This window comes from Hyperoodon ampullatus, assembly GCF_949752795.1.
Source record: "Hyperoodon ampullatus genome assembly, chromosome: 7".
Lineage (NCBI taxonomy): Eukaryota > Metazoa > Chordata > Mammalia > Artiodactyla > Ziphiidae > Hyperoodon > Hyperoodon ampullatus.
In genome coordinates, this window is record NC_136920.1 from 99984620 (window position 1) to 100005724 (window position 21105).

Below are 21105 nucleotides of genomic sequence, written 5' to 3' on the forward strand. Positions count from 1 at the left end.
GACTCTGAACATACAAGTAGTTGTAGAAGAAATTTGAAAGGTTAAAGATTTTCCATTAAAAAGGCCACCATCAGGCACATACGGTTTGTGGCTACATTCTAGGTACTCTTCAAATTACAGATAATCCCTTTGATAACCAAGCTCTTTTGGTCAATAGCAAAAGATGGATAAGTGCCCTAATTAATTTTTTAAAAACCAGCATAAATTTGCTCCCAAAATGTACATGCAGAGAAAATGTATGGAATGATTTTACCAAGTCATTTTATCGCTAGCTAAATTTACAAGCTCAGATCCCCTTAAAATCACATTTTTGGTTGGACATTTAATTGTGATTTCAGGTGACTGACTTTGTCAATTCTTTTTTGAGAGGAAACTTGACAAATTCCTAATGTATTTGTTGAAATTTCTCTTAATATTGTCTGCTTTATCATCTTAAAAATTTTTTTGCACAGCAAGAAAAGTTTTGTTTTGCTCTGTTTTAGCAAGCTGCAGCTGCCATTTATTGTAAACTTTGTGGCATATTTTCTTCCAGTCTGTATTTTCCTTTACTGTTCTACCAGTTCTTCCAGCTTCTGCACCGTCACTTGATTCTGCATCAATAAGGCACCTTAGTTTTAGATTTAAAAGTTTGTTTATAGTCATTTTCGTAAGCTAGAAAAATATATCATAGTGAAGATAATAAGCATTTCAATTTTACTACCGTTTTCAGTTTATTATAGGTGTCATTGTAAGCTGTGCTGTATGTGCAAAATATTCAAATAAATGCATTACAATGTTACATTGGTGCATAGGAAAACAAAGTCATTCGAGTGGAATGAATCTGTTTACACTGACTACATCGAAGGTGTGTTTATATGAAATACTAGAAGTGATACACATGCCTGATGTGAGCACTACAGTACACATAATAGCTTACATGATGCGATGGTTAAAGTGAGGCATAGTCTTTTCAAAGCAACAAAATTGGGTTTAACAGAAAAGTATTTTACGCTACTTCCTCTTTTTTTTTTTTAGTTTAAAATTTTAATTCAAAAGACGTACAGAGGTCCCATGTACTCTTCACCCAGTTTTCCCCAATGTTAGCATCCTGTGTAACCATAGTATAGTATCAGAACCAGGAAATGGACTTTGTTATGATTCACAGAGCTTATTCAGATTTCTCCAGTTTTACTTGCACTCATTTGTGTGTGTGAATAGTTCTGTGCAATTTTCTTACATGTGTAGATTCATGTAACTACCACCACAATCAAGATATAGAACTGTTCTATCACCACAAGGCTCCCTTGTGCTACCCATTATAACCACACACCCTTGCTTCCATTTTTAAACTTAATTTGAAATTGCTTAAAATTAAAAAAAAATTGAGTTCGTCAGTCACACCAGCCCCATTTCAAGTGCTCAGTAGCAAAATGTGGCTGGTTGCTATCATGTCGGACAGTGCAGGCCTAGACTTCAGATATTGTAAGATATCTCAAGGCTCTGAGGTAATATGGTCACTTTCTTTTAAGGTTCTTATATATTGTTTAGTTAATTAATGTTATATTCTAAATATAACTCCCTCAAAATGTGTTAGAAAAAGCCTCCATAAAATATACCGTGGAAGAGACTGAAGTATTCTGTTTGGTAGGCTAGATATTATGCTATAATGTAAGGTGTTTATTGATATTTTACTTAGGATAAACACTCAGATCCTTTGCAGAGATGAAAAAAGTATATTTATTATTGGAGAACTTGGACTTTATTCTAAACTAGTTTCAACTTGGTATGCAGAACTTCTGAGTGCTTCATATAATCAGATCTGTAGATTAGCAGTAGATGATTATAATGTAGATGGCTTAATACCTTATTGTTATAGAGAACAGGCAGTCATACAGTGCAGATGATTCATTTGAGCAGTGAAAATAAAATAATAATTGTGTATCATGCTTTTCCCATGTAGTCTGTTGAGATAGCTATAGAATTATTCATGCTGTTTTCTTCCCTGTCATCTTAAAATTAAAGAATTCTAGAAAACTAGGGAATTTGAGAATATGTCCAGACCGTGAAGAGTTTCTTGTTTAAAACTTTTTCTTTTGAATTCAGATTTGCCTCTTGATGCTGACTTAGAAAATGAAAAAACATCTGAGATCGTATTGGCTGAGATGCTTGGTGACATGATCTGGGAGGACTTGTCCGAGTGCCTCATTAAAAATTGTTTGGTTTATTCTATCCCAACAAATAGCAGCAAGTTACAGCAGTATGAAGAGGTAAGAGCAGAGGTGTCACAGAAGGTTTGAAGAGACCGTAGGTTCCTGTTGGTGTCCTTTGTTTACCTTGGAGATCTTTTGTTCTTTAGTGACATCTTTAAGAAAATTATTCATAAAGTGTGGAGGCAAATTCCCTCTGACTTCATGTCTCTTTTGGCTTCCTACCTTTTGATTGGGTGGGGAAGTATGTTTTGTTATTAAGTATGTTTTCTTTAGTAAGATACTTTTGAAAAACAGCTGTTTTTCTATTTGTGTCAGCTATAGTAGCTATTATGTGACGCTTTACTTTTTGGCTTCTTTTTAGTGTTTTCTCGAACACTACAGTAAGCACAGTAGTCCCCCTTTATCTCTGGGGCTACGTTCCAGTTCCCCCAGCGAAGACCTGAACCTGTGGATAGTACTGAACCACATATGTACTATGTTTTTTCCTATACTAATGGGCAGGTAGTGTATATAGCATGGATATGCTGGACAAAAGGATGATTCATATCCTGGGCAAGACAGAGCAGGACGGCGCAATATTTCATCATGCTACTCAGAACAGCCCACAGTTTAAAACTTAGGAATTGTTTGTTTCTGGAATTTTCCATTTAATATTTTCAGACCATGGTTGACTGTGGGTAACTGAAGCTGAGGATAAGGGGGGACCTACTGTCTATTTATTTTAAAATGTTTGCACCTTTACTAAGCAGAGTCAAAAACTTCTAATGAAGATGCTCTTCCTAATGAATTTAAGGCTAGAAAAAATGAATAATATTTTTATACCTAGTAATTGATGGTCTTTTCTAAAACTTAAATGACCAGCTGGTCCTTGCTCTTTCCTATACATTGGATTTGAAATTTTAGTATTGGAAAGGAACATATATGTATTTGATTCTTTTCCTTTTTTTTCTCTTGCGTTTCTTTCTCAGGTCATACAGTCCACTGAAGAATTTGAAAATGCCTTAAAGGAGATGAGGTTTTTAAAAGGAAATACTACTGATTTGCTGAAATATGCCCGTAACATCAATTCTCATTTTGCTAACAAGAAGTGTCAGGATGTGATTGTGGCAGCTAGAAACCTAATGACCTCTGAAATTCACAACACTGTGAAGGTATTGGGGGGTTACAGGGTGTTACCTTGTATTAGGAAGCAGCTCATTTTTGCGATGATTATGGTAGAGTGAAAGAGCACTGACAGTTGCTGAGCTCATTGAGGCGAGTTATTAATCTTCTTAAACATTAGTTGTCTCATCTTTAAAGGGGTCCTAATTCCTACCTCTTTAATAGGGTATTGTGGGGTCCAGATGAGATAATGCACATAAAAGCATTGTATAAATTTAAAAAGCCTACGTGAATGTAATAGATTACTGTTGTTGAAATCAGAGAGTATATCAACCCATAGAGTTTTCTCAACTTTATCACTTGAATTTTTAGTACACAATTTCGTGACAGGTATTGTTATATCCAGAGATTATATCCTGTTGTGAAATGTTGACTTTATTGCTTACGCTAATAGAGGTGCTAGTTTTGAAGTTAATAAAAACAAATAAAAAGATGTGATCTTTGTATGGTATAAACAATTATCTGTCAAATCCATGGACAAATTAATTTGCATTGAGGGTAATTTACTCCTTTGACCTTAGATAATTCTGTGTATTTTTTTTAACATCTTACATATATAAAACAATATTTGACAAATGTAAGGTGTTACTTAGATTAAAAGAAGACATACACTAAAGTAATCCCTTAATAGAAAATTCCTCAGCCATTTATCTGTTATTGCTGAGAGGACTGCGCTCTTCCTCCCTCTGTCCTTTCTGTCATCCCCTGTTTTCCTGGGGGTAGGTACCCTGTTATAGTGTCCACTTCAGTAAAATATTAAATTAGCCATTTGAGGTGCACAGATACTAGCACATTTTGATGTAATCTTGGGTTGTTAAGGGAGCCGAAATGCACTCAGTACCGGGAACTGGGCTGCAGGTTTCTTTCACATGAATATCACGTATGTCACTCTTGTGCTCAGAATCCGGTGGCTTCCCGTCTCAATCAGAGAAAGACCCAGTAGCCTTGCAGTGGCCTGCACGGCCTCCTGTGAACTGTCCCCTTGTTGCCTCTGACTCCGTCTCCTGTTGCATTCCTCTTCAGTCACTCTGCTCATTTGCCAGGCCGACTCGGCTACAGGACTTTTGAACCTCTTTTTCCCCCTGCTTGGAATACTACCACAGACGTGCTCCCTTTCCTGACCACTCTTGTAAGATTGTGACCTCCCGCTATTTCCTGTACTCTTTCCTTGCTTTATTTTTCTTCATATCACTTATTATCAGTAAATATTCTATATGAATTATTTATTGTTTTTCCCCTCTAGAAAATAAGCTCTATGAGGGCAGGGTTTTTTTTTTTTTCCTGTTTGTTTTGTTCTTTACTGTTTGGTTTACTGTTGTATCTGTAGCATCAAGAAAATACCTGGTGCATACTACTATGTACTTAGTAAATATGGTAAATGAATTAGTATATATCCCATTAACTCTGTTATAACTCCTTGTTATAAATAGGATTGTTACTAGGTCACTTTGTGACTCTGGGCTAAATCTTTTAACCTTGTTGGACCTCATTTTCCTCTTCTGTAATATGACAGAATTGAACTAGATAATCTCTGAGCTCCCTATTCAACTAGTTCTGACATTTTATAAGACTGTATTTTCCCCCCAAGTACCCAAATCCTAATGATGTAGCTTCCTCTAGATCAGAGTTTCTCAGCAGTGCCACTGTTGACATTTGCGGCCAGATAATTCTTTGCTCTGGGGGCCTGTCCTGTAGGATGTTTAGTAGCATCCCTAATCTCTACCCACTAGATGCCAGTAGCACCTCTCCCAGTTGTGATGTTTGTATTCTCATTTAATGTCATAACAGCCCTATGAAGTAGACATTATTATACCATTTTACAGATGGCAAGTCTGATGACTTAAACATTTTTATTAGACTTGGAGCTTCTTCTGTCAGAAATTTTCCATAGAGGTCCAGTATGTGCAGAGCAGAGCTGCTCTTCTTGCAGTAGGAACCTGCTGCTTCCACCTGCTTAATCTCTCCTTTTGTTGGCCCCTGAGGCATCTTTGAGAAGCAAGGTTTGAAAACCATTATTGTAGTGCAGTTTCGTCATATTACAATGAGAAAATTGAGGTCAAGAGAGGTTAAATGACTTTGTTAAAAGTTAGGGTAGAAAATATCACTGATGTTTCCAAACTAGAAGCCTAGTGTTCTTTCCTTTAGTCTTGACCAAGTCTGGGAATTTTCATTCTGTGTAAATGTTAGGGAAGCTTTTTTGGTTTTTGTTTGGAATTTTGTTTTTAAGAGCAGTGTAAGCTAGCCTGAATGTGTTGTTTCTTTGAGTAAGCCAACACGTGTTTCTGGTGGGAAATGATTTGTTTAATGACAGTGGAACACAAGTCATACTGGTGTGTGTTAATCTAATAGTCTAATCTGAGAAGGAGGATTTTTGAAGGTCCTTTCATTTACCTAAAATCTTGGGCCAGTTTCACAGCTTTGCTGTTTCCACCAAGAGTGAGAGTGCACAGAAGAACTAGAAGAATGGCACAGTAAAGGGATTGCTTATTTCTTATGATGTGCTTTCACCCAGGATTGAGTAGTCATTAAAGTCCTGCCATGTTTACTCAAATCTTTTAATTATTCTGCAGATCCACAGCTTAATCATCATGGAAGCAACTGGTATCTTACTCCTCACTGTATGCTTGCATTTGGATTATTCTGAGGACAATGCATTTTCTTTGTTTCTGTATTTGACTCTTAGATTACTCCTGCTTCTAAGATAAGTGTGCCAGATTTACCTAGTCCTGCTGAGGATGACAAGCTACAAGTACAGAAAGTGTCCACAACTCCATACAACGAAGTGATGAATTTAGAGCCTGAAAATACATTGGACCAACATTCCTTTTCTTTGCCAACATGCCGCATCAGTGAATCTGTGAAGAAATTAATGGAACTCGCCTATCAGACTTTACTGGAGGCAACAACTAGCAGCGATCAATGGTACAGAGTTCTGAGTCCTCTGAAAATGGCAATGACTTGGTTAAATGTATATCTAAACTAGACATTTATTAAGAAAATTAACTGGAATTCTTTGGGTTTTCTTATCTTATTAGTTAATATTTCTTTCCCTAGAGAAAAGTATAGTACACAGGTATGTATTGACAATTAACTTTTATTTACAATAACATACAATCTTACAACAAGGTATGAGAAATAAAAGCATTGTATGTATGGACAAATGGGTTTGACATTAAAAATTGTTAATCACTTTTTAACAAAAAGCCCTTTAATTTTTGTTTACTTTTAACTTTATTTGACTTCAATGATATTACATGAGAAAGTGCTTGTGAAGAACTTAGAATGCTGCCTGGGAAAAATTAATACTCAGATGTTTATCAGTATTGGTGGTGGTGGTCTTAGTGATAGTTGTACCATCTGTTTCAGCATGCTCTGGCCCTTCAGCTTGACATTCATTTTACCTTTTGAAATCTAGGCCCTAATTAATTTACATTTTAAATGTTAATTTTAAAGCAATAATAGTTTTTTAGGCAGCCAAAGGTAGAAGGAAAAGAATGGAATGCACCAAAGTTCTGATTTCTCCCTTTCAAGAAGATTTCTTCTAATCAGTATTGTATTCAAGGTACCCAAACTCAATCCATATACTTGCACATTTGTACTGAATCTCTTTTTGTTTAGTAGGCTCTTCCCATACTCCTAAACTTTATAAATTGAGGAGAAAATGGTAGCCAGTAGCCCAAGTTGATTATAGAGCAGATTTACAAAAGTCTCTTTAGTTTGGATCTGTGTGCAGTAGTATTTTTACTTTTCATCCTCATAGTAGAAAACAGTTTCAGTTAGGGCTTGACTTAAATTGCGTCTTCCTATGGGCTTCTGGAGTTTCCGTTTTTATCTCCGTGTACAAACCTACCCCTTTATTTCATTCTGCTCTAGAAAGAACATGTTCACTAAGATACTTCCATGACTTTAATGAATCATTATATTCACAAGACCATCCAGTTTTAAATCTAAGTAGGAAGAAAAATACACGTAAAAGGAATTATGCACTCCTTTGGCAGAATATAGGAGTGACTATTTCATTACATGGCATTCACCTGAAATGTACCAGACCAGAAGTTAGGGATGCAAGGCAATTTTTCCTAAGAGAATACCAAACAATATTTTCATATACTGAATGTCTATGGACATTCTTCCCACCAAAAAAATAGTTTTAACAGGATAAACAAAAACACAACTACATTACAATAACTCACTTTTCCTATTATCAAACTTCAAACAGCAACACATGCAACAAAAATAACATGAAATAATTTAGTCAGGTATCATAGTAATCAAGTGGTAACAGTGTTTTGGGGTATAGTGACCATGACTAATTTTTCAAAATTATTTGTGGAATTCCTGTGATGTATTCAAGGTACATAGTTTAAGATATTCTTATGTAGAAGTAAGCTACACAAACCTTGTATTTGCTCTTCCTAAGTGCTTTTTAATGATGATCTTTAGGTGTTCTAAGACCAGATTTAAAGGGCAAGAAAACTTGAGGTTGGATTCTATCCCAGAAATGTTGATTCATCTCCTTGCATTGGGGTGAGAAGGAGGGAAAGTGGAGGCTGAAAGGCAGTCTGGTTCCGACAGCACCAGTGAGTGCCTTTATTGATACCTTGCCCTTTGCACAGTGTGTCAGTGAGGAGGTGACATTTGCTCGAGGCTTAGCTCCATTTGTCACTGAAGGGGTACTCTGGGTACTGGCAGAACACAAACTGATAAATGGAATAGAGGCTTTGGGTTGAATGCTGCTATTCTTAATATTATTAATGGGTCCAGGTTTTTAGACCTGTAGTCTAGTTAGTGAATACCGGCTGAGAATCTATGCCATCTAGAGCAATGGTGTTCTCAGCAGTGACCAAGGCAGCTGTTCTCTCCAGCTGTAGTTTTAGCTGCTGACTCTCCCTTCAGGTGCACTGAGTTTGAATTTTTTTTCTCATTGCCAATATATCCTTCTGCATTTCTGTTGAAACTGTGTTTTCCTTTTAGTGCTGTTCAACTTTTCTACTCAGTGAGGAATATCTTCCATTTGTTCCATGATGTTGTGCCAACATATCACAAGTATGTGCCACTGTGTCTGACTTCTGTGTAACATTGTAGGTCTAAAATGTTTGTGAGTCAGGTTAAAACCAGTAATTTTATATTCCCACCAAAGATAATTGGTTACTGAAATTCACAATAAAATGCAGTAAACATTTACGTTACATGTTTAAAGGACATTGGTCATCTATTAATAAATTAATAAGGGTACTATAATCTTGCAGTATAGTAGGTGACACAGATTTAAAGACTCAAAAGGACTTTACCCTGTTACTGATGGTAGGTACTTGCAGAACTGTCTCACTTTATTTGGTTACAAAACAAAAAGGTCATCCATCACTCCATACTGCTATCCAGTAAACATCCCACATTTTCCCTTGGCATTCTTAGCTTTGCAGACTTAATACCACAAGAGATTGCTATTTAACTGTCGATCAGCCGCTCTTAGCAATCTTAAGCTGTATTTACCTAATGTCTTGGTTTTTTAAGGTTCCTCTTAATATTAATCTGAGAAATTACTCATAACTTTAAGCCACCAGGAGTTCTCTCTGTTATCCAAATTAAGTGTTTTGGATACCTTTTACAAATGTTTTAAGTAATATGTCAACAAAGCTATTCCTTAGTCAAGGACTCTGGTTTCAAAGAAAAAAATCGGTTTGTTTGTGGTATTTTTTAGTTCAGATTTTTGAACAATTGAGATGTTTTTAAGTAGGACCAGTTATTGTTTTTGTCCTAAAAGTCAGCTTATTTATTGTAAACATTATTTTTATTTGTATTCTCTTTGCTGTGGCTTAAAACTTTTATTTCACTTTCTACTTAGGTAAAGGAAAAAAAATATCTTCGGGTCAGTTAATAGCCCCGTGCTTGGGGATTCAGAGACAGTTGGCTTAGGGGTTTTCATGCTTAGAAACATTTTTCACACTGGTGTGGAGTTAGATTTGCCTCTTTTTCTGCATTGTATGATCTGGGAACTTTATGCTAGACCAGTGGTTTATAAACTTCAGTGTGTATCAGAATCACCAGGAAACCTTGTTAAACTACAGATTGCTGGATCCCATGCCTGAGGTGTCTGATCAGTAGGGCTGGGGTAAAGCCTAGAATTTTTAACAAATTTCCAGGTGATGCTGATGTTGCTTGTCAGGGGACCACACTTTGAGAACCACCGTTCTAGATTAGAGTTCGCAGCTTTGGCAGTATTTTAGACTCTTTTATGGACCTTTAAGAATATATATTTGCTTAGGCCCTACCCCTAGAAATTTTGATTTATAGGTATGGTTTAAGATTAAACACATCTCTGTTTTTTAAAGCCCTACAATGATTCTGATGTGTAGCCCAAAGTAAGGACAACTGTCTTAGATTGTTAGTTTCCAATTTTGTATATTCTAGCCTGACATTGAATCAGCAAACTAGGAAGTATTAATTGAATGACTGCTAGTGGATATGTAGCAGAGGTATAAGACAAGATCTCTTCCCAAGCTGGGTAGGTAGACTAATATGTGCAGAAGAATTAGAGCAGTGATTTTCAATCTTTTATGAAAATTTAAAATCACATGGGAAGATTTAAAAACATATAAATGCCCTGGCTTCGCTCAGAGGTTGTGATATAATTTGTTTGGGGTGAAGTCTAAGCGTCTCTATGTTAAAATTTCTCGGGTGACCCTAATCCGTAGCCAGCTTTGAAAACTAGTGAATTAGAAAATAGTTGAGTGCTTCATTATACAAATGAAATGGGAACTTGGAGAAAGGGGAAGCAAACCTGTATTTCCACAGACTTATCAGTGTTAGATTTCAAGGGAATTATTATGTACAGCTATGCCAGGTTTCTAGTATAAAGAGTTGACACAGGTAAACATCTTGATTCCCTTGTTCTTTTTTGTTAATCACTAGGATAGTTTTAAAGGATAAGGTCCCATGCAGGCAGAACAACCTCAGTGACTAAGTGGGAGTGGGAGTGATGAGGTTATGCCTTGTTATGTACAGCATTTATACAGTAGATAATGATTAACACCTAGAAACACATTAAAAGAGTAGCTTTTCATCAAGCCCAACCTCAATAACAGGAGATTTCTTTCTTTTCCTACGCTTCCTCCTGACCTAGGGAGAACCTTCAAAAACTGCCCCAGTTGGCTGCCATTCACCTCAACAACTGTATGTATATTGCTCACCACTTGCTGACCCTCGGGCATCAGTTCAGATTACGTCTTGCCCCCATTCTGTGTGATGGCACTACTACTTTTGTGGACCTTGTACCTGGCTTCAGGAGACTTGGTAACTGATACTTTAAATTTAGGAAGCATATTGATAATGCAGCTTATCAGACTAGTATCTTTGTAATTTATGAATGCAGCAGTTAGAAATTAGGTGGTGGTCCTGAGCTGTATTGGAAAGTGGGAGGGCATTTAATTTGCAGGTGTTCCCAGTTATTTAGTTTTATTAAGTGAATGCAGTCTTTTGAAAGCATTACTTTTGCATGACGTGATTCCATGGTACATTAGTGTTCCAGACTGCATTGCTGGTGTGCAGTGAATTCACCAAATCAGAGTTATGTCAGTAGAGTGACACTTACTAAGATGTAGTGTGACAATTCTGTTAGCATTGTTGGTAAGAGCTCACTAATGACAGTACTTATTCTTTTGCAAAACCTCAAACTAGCTCCCTTCTCTTCTACCTCCTTTAGCTTTACTTCTGATTATTAAAAATCAAAAGAAATGTGGGGTAAGTCAATAATGATAGCCTAAGAAAAGCAGAGAATCTATATGATTTACTTAGCTTTTCAATTCCTGACTTTTCCCTTAGGTGGTGTAGATATATCAGAAAAATAAGCAGTTACTTCTACTGTATAAGCAGTTTTTCTTATCTGACTCTGGACAAACTGTTGGAAAAGACTTACGATCCTGAGGGTGGGCTTGGAGGGACCGGCTAATGTATTAGAAGTGATGTTTCTAGTAACCTTAGGGCAACCTTATGATGTTATCTAACAAGCAGTTGTTTTCAAATAGGCAAAATCAGATATTTGGTTCATGCTTGTCTCTCCTCTTCCACCCTGGTTTTGCATTGTGTAATTGAACAACTTTTAGAATTCTTTATTCTCTTTTCTTATTATAGGGACAGAGTGTTTTTTGGCCCAAATGCGGGCACAGAAAGGAGAACTTCTGGAAAGATTATCAAGTGCTAGAAACTTTTCAAACATGGACGATGAGGACAATTATTCTGCAGCAAGTAAAGCAGTCCGACAGGTGGGAGGCTGTTGTTCCCTGTGGAATTTGTACTCTTCCTTTAGATGCTCCCCACCTTGTTTGTTAAGCAGCAAAGAGTATGTAACAGGTAGCTCAGTTCATTCCCCAGAACTCCCATTGGAAAATGTGGCTGCCTTTTACAGTCTTGTTTACGATCTTTCCCTTCCCCTACCCCACCAAGTCAACAGGAAGCTATCTTCCCATGAAGCCACTAGTGATGGGAATAATAAGTCTGTCATAGCAAGTATTTAACCCATGAACTTAGGTTTGGGAAATTTGAAATACTAGCTTTCATCTTAGAAAAATGCCTCTCTCTCCTAAGTGACTTATCTTTTTACTAGTTTTCCCATCCTCAGAATAAGTCAGTTTTTCATCTAGCAGAGATATCACTAGGGTGAAATATTCAATCCCGCCGCGGAGCACAGGCTCCGGATGCGCAGGCTCAGCGGCCATGGCTCACGGGCCCAGCCACTCCGCGGCACGTAAGATCTTCCCAGACCGGGGCACGAACCCATGTCCCCTGCATCGGCAGGCAGACTCTCAACCACTGCGCCACCAGGGAAGCCCAAGAAGCACATGTTCTTGATTACTTTACCTCACCGTTATATAACACCTCTTCTCTCTCACACACACACACACACAAGCACGCACACAATAAATGTAAATCTAGAAAACTGTGAGTTGTAGCAATCTCTCTTCCATGTAAATATCTGTATTCTTCTGACAGGTACTGCACCAACTAAAGAGACTTGGAATTGTGTGGCAGGATGTCCTGCCAGTGAACATATATTGCAAGGCTATGGGGACTTTACTCAGTACAACAATTTCTGAGATCATTGGCAGAATCACTGCCCTAGAGGTAAGGGCCATTAGATGTCTCACCAGCCTTGAGATGCAGTTCTTGTTCCAGATTGTCACTTTCCTAAGGAAGTGATGCTGAAGTCTCATTTTTAGTCAACACAGATGGTAGAAGAAATTGTTCATGTTTCATGTCTAACTCATCATACTGTTATTTTTTTCACTTTTATCTTAATTCTGTTTTGCTGGAGACTTGCTAATCTCTATCTTTCATACCTATACAAGAAAGTAGGATTATGCTTTTTCTCCATCTAACATCTGTGTAAATTATGAATGAGGAAGTTGGAAATGGGGCAGTGCTCCCAAAATGTAAAGTGTGAAGTCATAGATACTTAACATGTACGTGAACTAAATAATTTAATTTAGTAAAGTGAAATGCAGCCTTGTGCAGGTACCACTTTACCAACACACTGGTGAGGTTGGGACTATATGTGTGACCCTACAGGAAAGTTGCCTGGACTCTGCCAGCTGATACCTCTAAAGTATAGATTGGCTAAACCCTTGTGATAACACTCCCTGCTTTGCAGCAAACTGCACCACATTCTATTGGAGAAATGAGTTTTTTCATGCAGGCAAACTAAATTACTGACAATCTGTTGAAACATATTTTGTGTCATTCTAGCTTTAGGAGTATTGTCAGGACTGATGAAATCTAGTGTCTAGTAAGGTGTGCTCAATTGGTTGGAAAACATCTTGCTGTGGCTGACCCCCTGAATAGTATACACCAAAGATCTGCTTTTTACTTACTACTAAGCTGGCCCAATTCTGTTCTGTTGTGTTCCCTTTGTGCAAAATCAGGACATCTCTACTGAAGATGGTGATAGATTGTATTCCTTATGCAAAACAGTGATGGATGAAGGACCTCAAGTATTTGCACCTTTGTCTGAAGAAAACAAGAACAAGAAATATCAAGAAGAAGTTCCGGTCTACGTGCCAAAATGGATGCCATTCAAAGAATTGATGATAATGTTACAAGCCAGCCTGCAAGAAATTGGGGATCGGTGGGTAAAATCCTTCGATAGGATTTATATATCTCTTCACAGCTATAAAAGAGTATTAGTGCCATTGAGAGCAGTGCATATTACTCAGGAAAGTTTCATATTGAGTAGCAGTAGGTGGGGTCTTTGCATGGTCTATCATAGTGTGGATCTCATGACCATTTTCTCATATTTGATAACGTAAAAACTTCTTGTTTCTGTTATTTTGGTCTTGAGCATGTTGTTTTGTCCTGCTGTACATATGATCTTGTACTTCTTGCACTTACAAGGAGTACAACCATCTGACACCTGGATGGAAATTTTTGCCCATTTTAATCAACAGTGGATGCATTTTAAGATTGGCTTTGATATGTTAACAGAGAAGTGACTTTTATCTGTAAGAATATTCAGCATCAAACCATTGTTTGATTGACCAGCAGTTTTTCTACAGGGAGTAAAGTAGTTTTAGAGATTCAGCACCACACACGTAGAAAGGATTCATCTTTTCTTAAATATAGTAGATGACGTTTTCTCTCAGTACCATCAGTTAATGTTGCTGTGCTCTGTAATTGTCTGCTATGTCATATCATACTGAGTGTGTGAAGGTCATAAATACGGTGCAAAAACAGGATAGATGTGGGCTAGTTATACATCCTTGGATGCTTTTATTATTGTCTTGGTATATTTTTAACAAGCATGCATACCTTGTATAGGGAACTCACTGAATAGGCATTAAGGTCCATATCCACCCCTATAGCTACTTGTCTATCTACTTTGGCTTGGTTTATTATAGATGCCCAATTACATTAGACTAGTTGTCCTATATGTGTCTGAGTTGTTCCCAGCAAATATTATCCATTCTAAAACAAGGTAAATGAGATTTTTTGCTTGAAAAAAAAATCACATAAAAATACCTCTAACTACACTTAGTATAAAATTTGATTTATTCATTTGTTATTTACAAGTCCTTAGTGAGTTATGTCTTCAGGTAAGACTCCAGAGGGCAGCAGATAAGAATTTTTCTTTCTGCTGTTAAAGGGCCCTCTTGCAGCCCAAGAATGATCATTAATTCTTTGTTATGAGAAAAATTACAATACTGATATATCTCAGCTTCTTTTCTTCTGCCTAAGAAGATTTTTTATTTCAGTAAATATAAGGATAATAACTAATGGAGAAAAATTTTTTTACCACGGAAACTATCTCCAGTTGTGTAGTTTAAACATTTAAAAATTATAAAATATACATATGAAAGAGTACAGTATATATAACATATATTCACAGTTTAAAGAAAAAGAGTGAAATAAATGTTCATGTACCTATTGCTCAGCTTAAGAAAAATATTACCACTACCTTTGAAGACCCTTATGTACACTTTTCCAAATCGTCCTCACCAGAGGGGTAACCACTATCTTGAATTTTGTGTTATTTATCTCCTTGCTTTTCTTTATAGTTTGACCACATTTGCACATATCCCTAAATGGAGTCTTCTATAACTTGCTTCTTTTGTTCAGAAAATTCTTTCGTGAAGGTATCTGTAGCTGCAGTTCATTTTCACTGCTGTATCATATTCCATTATATAAACATTTCATAGTTTTTTTAAAAAACTGAGTTATAATTAACATACAATATTATATTAGTTTCAGGTGTACAACATAGTGATTTGATATTTTTATACATTATGAAAAGATCACAGCAGTAAGATCAGTTACCATCCATCACCAAAGTTGTTACAATATTATTGACTATATTCCTCATGTGTATGTTACATCCCTGCCCGTGACTTATTTATTTTATAGATGCATATTTCATGGTTTATCCTGTTGCTTCACATTTTCACCAGTATTTGGTATTATCAGACTTTAAAATTTTTGCTAGTCTAGTTGCTATGAAATGGTAGCTCATTGTCATTTTACTTTATATTTCCCTAAATTCTAATGACATTGAGCATCTTTTTAGTGATCATTTTTCTTCTATTGTAAAATGCCTGTTTATATTTTTTTTATTTTGGGACTCTGTGTTTTTCTTTTTGAAGTATAGTTGATGCACAATATTATTAAGTTACAGGTATACAATATAGTGATTCACAATTTTTAAAGGTTATACTCTCTTTATAGTTATTATTGGCTATATTTCCTGTGTTGTACAATATAGCCTTGAGGCTTATTTTATACACCATAGTTTGTACCTCTTAGTCTCCTACTTCTAAATTCCCCCTCCCCACTTCCCTCTCCCCACTGGTAACCACTGGTTTGTTCTCTGTATCTCTGAGCTATTCATATTTTTTACCCTTTATTCTACAGGGTTGTTTGTGATTTCATACGTATTTTTTATACCTATCCTTTGTCAGTTAAAATGTGTTGCCTGTGGTTCACTTTTTAAAGTAGTTACAGATCCCGTTACTCTATATAACCATGTGAGGATGTGGTCATAACGGGCTTAGTGAGTATAGAATGAGGGGGAACAGTTTTATCTTCCTAACTTGGTCTCTCGTCTGTCTATGCTGTTAACAAAATGCAGCCAAGAAGCAGAAGATGTCAAAGATACTGACTGGTAGATTCGTAAAGAAGGGGAAGAATGCCAGAATTTGTTTTATTTCCATTTTAAACAAATACACTATGGGGATCAAATACACAATTTAAAAATCTGGCTTATACTTAATAGGAAATAGAAATTGTGTTTTTCATTTTGCAGGTGGGCAGATGGAAAAGGGCCCTTGGCAGCTGCGTTCTCTTCCAGTGAAGTAAAAGCTTTAATTCGTGCCTTGTTCCAGAACACAGAAAGAAGAGCAGCTGCCCTTGCCAAGATTAAATAGCTCCATCTTCCTGAGAAAGCTGTGTCTTGAGCAGGTGGATTCCTTTCTTGGCGTAATTAGTCTTTAAAGACTTCTTGGAATCACCCATTGGTTTTGGTGAACTGATATATCATGGAAGTTTGATTTCACCTAAGAACGCCTTACCTCCTGGCCTGTATGAGGCTTTGTTGAAGAACTGGATGTTAGGATAAGATGTCAAATGAAGCACCTCAATTTGTTGACTTTTTAGCCACCCTCCCTTGATAAGAAACTATAGGGTGACGTTGTTTCATGTTGCTTCCAGGGCCCTCTGGGAACTGTATCCATTGAAAATATAAGCCCTGGCCTTGGATCAAGGAATCCAGGTCATTCCAAGAGTCAGAATAAAGAATTTGTGAGAGATGGGAGATATATTTTGGAGGGCAAGGGAACCATAAATGCAGGAATTAAGAAGACTTCCTTCAGTATTTCTTTCCAATAAATAATGCTTTTCAGAGTTAAGGGTGAGTGTCTTTAATAACATGGGAACTTTGACAAAAGAGACCATCAGGTTTTCCTATCTTTTGTGCCGTTCTTTTTATCGACATTTATGATCCTCACAGAGGACTCAATGACTTACCGTCTTTCTTCATGACACTATCTGATAATTTAACATTTCTTTCAGTATAAATTTTTGGCACTTTTTGCTATTTCAACTAAATTATATATTTTTTCTGGCTGAGCCACGTGGCTTTCAGGATCTTAGTTCTCCTACCAGGGATTGAACATGGGCCCTCAGCAGTGAAAGCAAGGAGTCCTAACCACTGGACTGCCAGGGAATTCCCAGACTAAATTCTATTTTATTGGTTGGATTTTTTTTTTTTTTTGTCTTCTCAAATTCTACTGTTTCTGTACCTTATCAAATGGCAAAGGTTTTAAATTGCAGTGTTCCTTTGGTATGTATGTGCCATGAGATGATAACTCTGGGTTTGGTAGCCTAATCTTTTATTTGGTGGATGTGGGTAATCCTTCAGCTCAACTTTCTGTGTTTTTAACTCTTTGCAGCCATTGGAGGTTTATATTCTATTAAAATTATTCTCGGTAGGGCTCTGGATTGTCTCTCTTCACCCTGAAATGTGGAATTCCACGTGTGAAAAGAGGGTAAAGAGTGCGATCTTTGTGTGCCTTGGAGGAGATGCTGTCTGGAGGATGTTTTCAGTTCAGTGGGCCTGCTTCCTTAGGCTTCAACCCCTGATCCCTGGCACACATTCTTCCTTCACCTTCTTGTTCTTAGTTTGAGCTCAGCCCCTACATTCTGGTTGCTTAGTTTTTCTTTTACCTATTTAGGGGTCATAGAAGAATGAATTAGAAAGAAGATTGGTTTCTTTTTATAAGAGAACTCAGCTGTGGTTAGTGACAACCTATCTGTCTGTACTCAGCATATCCTACTATGAGAACGCACAGAAAGAAGACTTGCCTGAACCAACTTTAGTTTTTTGAGAACAAAGTAGTTGTCTTTCTTGAGAGGGGGAAGGGACCATTTTCACAGGTGAAGAAAATACCTGTTTTTGAAAATCCACACCATTTCAGGTAGCATTCTTTTTTCAGCAATTGAGAGGATGGGGAACTAAGAACAGAACTGAAATAAATGCATTGCAGGACTGTTACACACATAGCAGATTTCTTTTTTTCATAGAAGCTATTCCTGTCGCTTGACAGGTAGAGCAGTTGGGGGGTGGGATCTCTTGTAACTGAAAAGCACACTCCTCTCTCCTTCCCTTCCCCCATTAGCACAGAAAACTGCATCATAGTTCTTCTGAGGCTCTGTAGACTCCATCCCTCGGGACTCCTTCCTCTAATGAATAGTTTGTATGTCATGGCACACAGAGTGGGCCGACTCCATCCTCTTCCCTGGCCAAGGCAGTTGACAGCTGGTGGTTAAGTGGATATTCATTCTGGTTAGGGACGAGCCATCTGACTTAGCAACATGGGAGTTGAGTCTGGCAGTTCTTACAGGAACCTTGAAGGTACCTGTACAGATAGGGAACCCGAGATGGAATGGGAGGGGAACCTTCTTCCTCTAGAAAGAGCGTGCGGATTATGTGAGTAAGGGAAATTTATGAGGCTTGACTCATTCAGTGGATCTGTAGGCCAACGGGAAGAAACCTCTTCCCAAATTACACCCAGAACTATACAAATGACTGGGAAATGAATTTCCAGAAAGGGTCCCCAAGATATTAGTAAAAAGGAAAGTTTTTGTTAAAAAGAACCTAAATCCCTTAGGTGACTTGATAGTGGCTGCTGTTACATTGTGGGTCCTGAATTGTTGGTGACCCATTCATGGTCAGTTTTGCATTGGATTTCTCTCTGAAATGGGGATCCTCCAGATGGCATCTTTCCTCAGGCCTGGGAGCAGCACAAGGCATCTAGGCCTAGTCTGTGGAAATGGAAGCAGGGAGCCTGTCCATTTTACCCTGGGCTTACATTCTGGTCTTGATCAGCCCGGGAGGGTCATCCAGACTCTGCATGCATCTATATTATAAACTGTGACATATCACTGAACAATCACTTGTGAATAGATCAAACAGTATATTCTTTGATTAATAACATTGTTAAAAAGGATATGGATAATCCTCTTCCCATGCCTGCAAATACTTATGCTATCACTTAAGGCAATGACTCCCAGCCTTTTCTGGGGTTTCATTCTATTGTTTATTTGATTTCCGAAGAGTATGTCTATCTTCTGAAAGTTCTGAGAGGTACACACACATCCTCTGGGGGTGTTTTTGTTATAAGAAAACTGGCCCAAAGGAGTAGTTTGCGCAAGCTCCACAGCTAGTTTGTGCCACGGAGAAATGAAGGCATGTATAGGAGTGACTTCTTAGTGAAGGAGGTAGCTGTAAGTTCAGGAAGGAATCAGGCTTTTGGAAATTGCCTCACATATAAGAAGTCTTGGCACAAAGTAGCCTTTTTAAATTGGGTTTTGAGGCCCACGTTCTTCCTAATCATGGAACTGATTCTGAACATAGGTTTTGTGATAACTTCCTCCTAAGAATAGGCATTTAACTAAAGCCTAAAGTTTCCTGAAAGTTACAAAGCCCCAATTTTGAGAAGTTTTTCAATTATACGGTTTAGACAGAAATTCCTCTCCTTGTCATGAGGAGTTTGGTTGAGAAGTTTGTGAGGTCACGTGACATAACTGGAGCTAGCCTTAGATGTCTCAAAACCATGTTATGAAATCTCTGCCTCAAGTTTGGGGAGGAGGGCAATGATTCTGATGAGCTATGTATAAGTTCTGCACTCCTCAGGAATCGGGTGCCCCAGATTTCTTGCATAGTGCTAGAGAGCGAGGTGGGAGTGGATGGGTCTTAGCTACTCCTGCTGTTGAAGAAGGCACTAGTACCAGGGCCGAAGACACCTACTCCCTCCCTTGTCTCAGCTTTGTAAGGGGTTCTAAAACTTCCTACGTTTATCCTACTTACATTTATTGGGTGCCAGGCATTGTTCCAGTCACTCAACGAACCCCGCCCCCCCCAAAAAAAACCCACAAAAATTATTTTTCTCTGGTGATTTAAATTCTGGTGCTAAAGACAGATAATAAACATGAAGCAAGTAAATTAGATAGTATGTCTGAAGATTTTAAGTGTATGGAAAAAAAAACACAGGGTGATAAATCTGAACTCCTCTGGAATTCCAGGGCTGGAGGAAAGGAGAGTGAGCTGACATTCTGAATGGGATGGTCAGAGGACACCTCGCCGAGACAGTGGGTAAGCCATGTGGATGTCTGGGTGCAGACAACTCTGAGCAGAGAGACCAGCCCTTGCAAAGCCCTAAGGTGGGAGGAGCGTGTCTGGTGAAGGAATAGCAGAGAATGAGGGAGAGAGGAGGAGGAAAGGTGGTGAGAGATATAACAGGAGAGGAGGGGGCAAGACTGTGTCAGCCATCAGAAGGATTTTGGTTTATTTTTACTCTGAGTCAGATGGGAAACTAGTAGCTTAGGAAAAAAAAAAAAGGAAATGTATAAAAGAAGAGAAAATAGCATGGTGAACCCCTAGGTACCCACCACCCATCTCCAGCAATTGTGGTCATACAGCCAATCTTTTTTTTTTTTTTTTTTTTTTTTTTTTTGCGGTACGTGGGCCTCTCACTGCTGTGGCCTCTCCCTTTGCGGAGCACAGGCTCTGGACGCGCAGGCTCAGCGGCCATGGCTCACGGGCCCCGCTGCTCCGCGGCATGTGGGATCTTCCCGGACCGGGGCACGAACCCGTGTCCGCTGCATCGGCAGGCGGACCCTCAACCACTGCGCCACCAGGGAAGCCCCTATACAGCCAATCTTGTTTCACCTGTGCCTCCGCTCACCCCCGCCCCATTGCTCCCGCAAACACACACTGAATTGTTGAAGCAAATGCCAGACAGCATATCATTTTTTTTTTTTTTTTTTTTTTTTTTTTTGCGGTACGCTGGCCTCTCACTGCTGTGGCCTCTCCCGTTGCGGAGCACAGGCTCCGGACGTGCAGGCTCAGCGGCCATGGCTCGCGGGCCCAGCCGCTCCACGGCACGTGGGATCTTCCCGGACCGGGGCACGAACCCGTGTCCCCTGCACTGGCAGGCGGACTGTCAACCACTGCGCCACCAGGGAAGCCCGCAGACAGCATATCATTTTAAACCCAGGGCTCATTCCTGTGAAAAGTGAGTGTTGTTTCTTGCGAAGCTTTCTCTTTTTCCATCTCTCTTTCAGCCCCTGTCATCACCCCTCTCCTCTGCCGGCAGGAGTTGTCCTCTAGCTGCCCGCCTCCCTCCCTTTTTCCCCAACCTCAGTTCCCCACTCAGGCTCAGCCTGTATCCACTCCACTCCCGTCCCCTGAACTCTGGGTATTAAAGAACAAACA

At 38.5% G+C, this 21105-nt stretch overlaps 1 protein-coding gene across 2 annotated transcripts in view; it reads left to right on the forward strand.

The window, feature by feature from the left end:
• ZW10 (zw10 kinetochore protein) overlaps positions 1–20287 on the forward strand; it is a gene marked incomplete at its 5' end in the record, with an annotated part of 37117 nt that extends 16830 nt beyond the window's left edge. The window contains 10 exons of one of the 2 annotated variants that reach the window (XM_079708007.1): positions 2083–2246; positions 3158–3340; positions 6034–6272; positions 8325–8396; positions 10474–10643; positions 11481–11611; positions 12339–12470; positions 13268–13470; positions 16138–16292; positions 19914–20287. In XM_079708007.1, the coding sequence (XP_079564133.1) occupies positions 2083–2246; positions 3158–3340; positions 6034–6272; positions 8325–8396; positions 10474–10643; positions 11481–11611; positions 12339–12470; positions 13268–13470; positions 16138–16258 (1415 nt within the window). In that variant the 3' untranslated portion in view covers positions 16259–16292; positions 19914–20287. Of the gene's footprint in view, positions 1–2082; positions 2247–3157; positions 3341–6033; positions 6273–8324; positions 8397–10473; positions 10644–11480; positions 11612–12338; positions 12471–13267; positions 13471–16137; positions 16727–19913 lie in introns of those variants that run through there. The other variant, XM_079708006.1, reaches the window with a different exon arrangement.
• Positions 20288–21105: the final 818 nt, after the last annotated feature.